Source organism: Myotis davidii, unplaced genomic scaffold (genome assembly GCF_000327345.1).
Source record: "Myotis davidii unplaced genomic scaffold, ASM32734v1 scaffold826, whole genome shotgun sequence".
In the NCBI taxonomy this organism is placed as follows: domain Eukaryota; kingdom Metazoa; phylum Chordata; class Mammalia; order Chiroptera; family Vespertilionidae; genus Myotis; species Myotis davidii.
This window is the reverse complement of record NW_006297142.1, coordinates 1,339,145-1,340,851: the sequence shown is the minus strand read 5'-3', so window position 1 is coordinate 1,340,851 and position 1,707 is coordinate 1,339,145. Positions and strand designations below refer to the sequence as shown.

The 1,707-nt window shown below is 58.8% G+C and overlaps 1 protein-coding gene across 1 annotated transcript in view; it reads right to left on the bottom strand.

Moving 5' to 3' along the window:
• The window catches only part of SLC3A2 (solute carrier family 3 (amino acid transporter heavy chain), member 2), a 6,842-nt gene that overhangs the window by 4,311 nt on the left and 824 nt on the right, over positions 1-1,707 (bottom strand). The window contains exons 2-3 of the mRNA XM_015569819.1: positions 1,150-1,480; positions 494-588 (exon numbers count right to left, since the gene is read on the bottom strand). Coding sequence (XP_015425305.1) covers positions 494-588; positions 1,150-1,480 — 426 coding nt within the window. The remainder of the gene's footprint in view (positions 1-493; positions 589-1,149; positions 1,481-1,707) is intronic.

The window sequence follows — 1,707 nt, the reverse complement described above, 5'->3', positions numbered from 1 at the left end:
GATTCCGGTCAAGGGCATGTACCTTGGTTGCGGGCACATCCCCAGTAGGGAGTGTGCAGGGGGCAGCTGATGGATATATCTCTCTCATCGATGTTTCTAACTCTCTATCCCTCTCCCTTCCTCCCTGTAAAAAATCAATAAAATATATATTTTTAAAAATACTTGGCACAGTCTCAGACACAGGAAGATCCCCACGCTTGTAATTTCAGACGGGGCTGCACTTCAAAACATCAAACAAGGACTGGGAAACCAGTCAGGACAGACTCCCACTGAGAAGCGTTCCTGAAGCGCCCTTCCTGGCACAGTCACCATCAGAGTCGAGAAAACAGGAAAAATGAGCGGACAAAAAGGAACAAGCTAAGACGGGTGCCCTGCTGGCCTCCGTGGGGGGAGCGCGCCTGCTGGGCCCCTGGCGGGCGGGCGGCTGGGTTTACTACAGGGGCGGCCGTGCCTGCAAGGACCCCCCACCTGCCATCAGCACCCGCACACTCACCGTGATCTTGGTGGCCACAGTGTCCATCTGAGTGGGGAGGAACCACGAGTCCTGGCCCCTGTAGTTGGGAGTGAGGTCCAGAAGGACCTGGATGCCTGGGACAAGGCGGGGAGAAGCAGGTGTTGAGAAAGGCTTTGGGGTGGGGAGAGAGGACGAAATCAACACCTGGGTCCACAGAGTAACTCCTTGGCATTACTTGCTACCAAAGCTTAGGTTTGAACCCTGGCAAACCTCAGTCCATTGAAACAGAGACACGAGCAAGAAGGAGCTTTGAAATCTCATAGGGCAGCAGGTGAACAGTGTGAAGGGAGAAGGCCGAGCTATAGGGGCCTGGGCTTCCCGCCCCAAGGGGAACCGTTTTAAAGCAAGGCAAGATTTTATCTGGATTTTCATTCCAAGTTTAAAAACCACCAACTTCGTAAAAGCCCTTTTGGAAAACATCGGTGCTGAAGCCCAAGAAGTGAAAGGCCTGCACGGTCAAGTGGAAAGTCCCTTTGGGCTGAGGCCTCCCCGCGCCTCTGTCCCTGCTGGGAAGCCGAGGCAGCCAGAAGCGAGGCAGACAAACCCTCCCCTGCCTGCCCCGGCCTTCGCCCTTGCTCGCTGCTTGCTCCCTTGCGGTCTCCGAGGCCCCTCCGCGCCGCCCCAGAGGCACCCACCCTTTTTCTTGGCCGACTGCAGGAGACCCTGGAAATCTTCCATGGAGCCCAAAGCCGGGTCGATCTCCTGCAAGTTGGTCCCAAGGACGTCGTCTCTCTGGGTTTTGTGAATGGGGCCCAGCACGAGGCCCTTCACCTTCAGGGAGCTCAGGTGATCCAGGCGCTCCTTCAGGCCTGCAAAGGGGAGGGAAGAGGCCCCCGGGGGCGGGTCGGAGACGATCCCCTCCCCCTCCCCCGGGGCTCCGCTCGGAGGCTGAGCAGCTGATGTAAGGGGCCTAGCACGTTGCTTCAGACCCTGTGGCTCCACGAGGAAGAGAAGAAGCTGAGTCAACTACCCACGTGAAAGAGGGAGGGAGGGAGGAAACTCTTTGAAGATGGGCAGGAGGCGCTACGTCCCAGGCAGCGGGTGGGGTGGAGAACCGTCCGAGTCCAGGGGGGTTGGGGTGGGGGTGGAGGTAGGGATGGGGTGAGGGTCGGGGTGGAGGTGGGGCCCCAGCGGCTCACCGGTTAAGCCGGGGGCGCTCGGGTCGGGGACTGGGGTGCACAGTCACCTGCTAA